The sequence below is a fragment of the Echinops telfairi genome, unplaced genomic scaffold, assembly GCF_000313985.2.
Source record: "Echinops telfairi isolate 266 unplaced genomic scaffold, ASM31398v2 ScPeMD7_5;HRSCAF=22, whole genome shotgun sequence".
In the NCBI taxonomy this organism is placed as follows: Eukaryota; Metazoa; Chordata; class Mammalia; order Afrosoricida; family Tenrecidae; genus Echinops; species Echinops telfairi.
This window is the reverse complement of record NW_022103901.1, coordinates 2,462,860-2,465,026: the sequence shown is the minus strand read 5'-3', so window position 1 is coordinate 2,465,026 and position 2,167 is coordinate 2,462,860. Positions and strand designations below refer to the sequence as shown.

Sequence of the window (2,167 nt, the reverse complement as noted above, 5' to 3'; positions counted from 1 at the left end):
TGCTACCCCTATGTGTGACCCTGCTGGGGACAGGGTTCTCTGTCACGTGGAAGGGCCCACACCACCGAGCTTGGGTCTTCAGTCCATCCAAGAAAGGATGGACGCGCCAGGCTCAATGGTGGGATCCCTGAGGTGGGCGGAGAAAGGCCCTCGGTGAGGTAGAGGGACGCAGGGCCACCACAGGGGCCTGGGCATGACACCTGCGAGGCTGGTACAGGACCAGGCAGTGCTTCCTGCCGGACACGGGTCTCCGGGAGTCAGGGCCAGCCAACTACGCGGCACCTGGTAACAACCGGTCAGGCAGAGACGGGCAGGACCCTTGGGACGATGATGCTTAGAATCCCTTCACCCTGCAACTGACCTCACCCTGTAGCCCAGCCTTCGGGCACAGGGAGCAGAGGCCTCCGAGCCCATTGGCCCGGGAGGTCCCCCTTCCTGAGACCAACCAGCACTGTGAGGTCCAGAGGGCAGCCTGAGCCTGGGGAGGATGCTGGGAAGGCTGGGAGCGGGCAGGAGGGACGGATGAGTGGAGACAGGAGACCCAGAGAGGGCTGGGCAGAGGAGGCTGTCGGTGTCAGGAAATCAAAGGCGTCTGGATTGTTGGGCAGAATCTGATTGGGTCCGTTCACCTCCACCCTGAATCTCAATGAAAACCTCCGGAAGAGCAGAGGAGGCCGGGAAAACCGAGCACAAAGAGGGAAGGACAAATGCCTGCAGGAGATCAACAGGGAACCGAGGACTGCTGGAGATAGAGAGATCAAGAGAGAGAGAGAGCACTTCCCCCAAGAGCACGCACCCTGAACTCAGAATTCCAGCTTCCTAAACTGTGAGTGACTGATTTTCTGTTTGACAAAGCCACCCCTTGTGGCATTGCTATGAGTGAGAGACTGGAACGAGACCGCTCCTCAGCCCGGTCGCCTCCAGCTGCAGCCCCTGCCCCTCCACCTCAGGGCGGCAGCGCCATTTGTGTGGGACCCAGCTCAGCAGAGGGTGGGCCCGGGGCTCTGGCTACGTCCAGGGCCATACTCACTGGTCACGTCCAGGTAGGTGTGGGTCTGGACCTCCCCGCCTGCATTCCTGGCGAAACACTGGAAGATTCCGGAGTCTTCCGGAAGCAGCTTCTGTATTCGCAGGCCCCCACTGGGGAGCACCTTGTAGCGGGGGTTCGGGAGCTGGCTGAGGGAGACGGCGTCCTTGTACCACTGCAGGGTGGGCAGGGGGGCCCCTGTGAGGTGTGGAGACAAGGGGGCATTAGGAACAAGCCCACAAATGGGAACCAGTTACTTATAAGAGCGGAGATGAAACTCCCATGCCCATTGCCATCAAGTCTGCTCCACTCACAGAGACCTAGTAGGACAGGGTGGAGCGGCCTCTGGGTTGCCGAGACGGAAGCTCTTTACGGGAGCGGACAGCCTGGTCTTTCTCCTGTGGCGCAGCTGCTCCTGCCAACAGTTCCAGCCTCGGAAACCCACGGAGGCAGCCCGACTCTGTCCTATAGGGCCGCCGAGTCAGAAACTTGCGAGCAGTGAGTTTGTGTCTTTGTAAGGCTGGGCAGGAAGAGCCCTATAATGTGGACTTGCCCCAGTTCTCCTCCCACCCCTACCCCCTCACAGGACCCCCCCCAAAAAATCTCCTATCAAAGGAAGAGGTTAAGGAAGCCACTGGCTGAAAAATAATTGTCTGCAGAGAGTGGATGAGGAAGGAGCTCGGCTGCTAACGGAAAGGTCATTTGTTCGATCCCACCGGTCACTCTTTGGAAGACAGCTGAGGCAGTGGCCTCTGTAGATTACAGCCTGGACAGCCCTCAGAACAGCCCCCTTCCGCCCTCTGGGCCACTCTAAGCCGGAGGAAGATGCCCAGTGATGCTGTGGGCTTAAAGAGTGCAGCTGCTAGCCAGAAGGTCATTGGTGCCAACCCGCCGGCCTCTCTTCCAGGTGAGGCTGAGGCAGCCTGTTCTGTAAAGATCCGCAGTCTCAGAGATCCCCCCGCCAGGCAACTCTCCTCTGTCCTGCAGACATTTCCTCCCTGCGGCACTGGGGGGGTGGGGTGGGGGTGGGGGCACTGCTAACTCAAACCCTCTGCCCATCTCGTAGCGCTGCCATTGGACTCGTTGGCCTTGAGAAGCTGGAACCGTTAAGACCACCGGAAACTGCATTCCGACTCCCAG

At 59.8% G+C, this 2,167-nt stretch overlaps 1 protein-coding gene across 1 annotated transcript in view; it reads right to left on the bottom strand.

Annotated features, from left to right (window-relative positions):
* SDK1 (sidekick cell adhesion molecule 1) overlaps positions 1-2,167 on the bottom strand; it is a 513,921-nt gene that overhangs the window by 183,309 nt on the left and 328,445 nt on the right. The window contains exon 8 of the mRNA XM_045284375.1: positions 1,031-1,225. Within this exon, the coding sequence (XP_045140310.1) occupies positions 1,031-1,225 (195 nt within the window). The remainder of the gene's footprint in view (positions 1-1,030; positions 1,226-2,167) is intronic.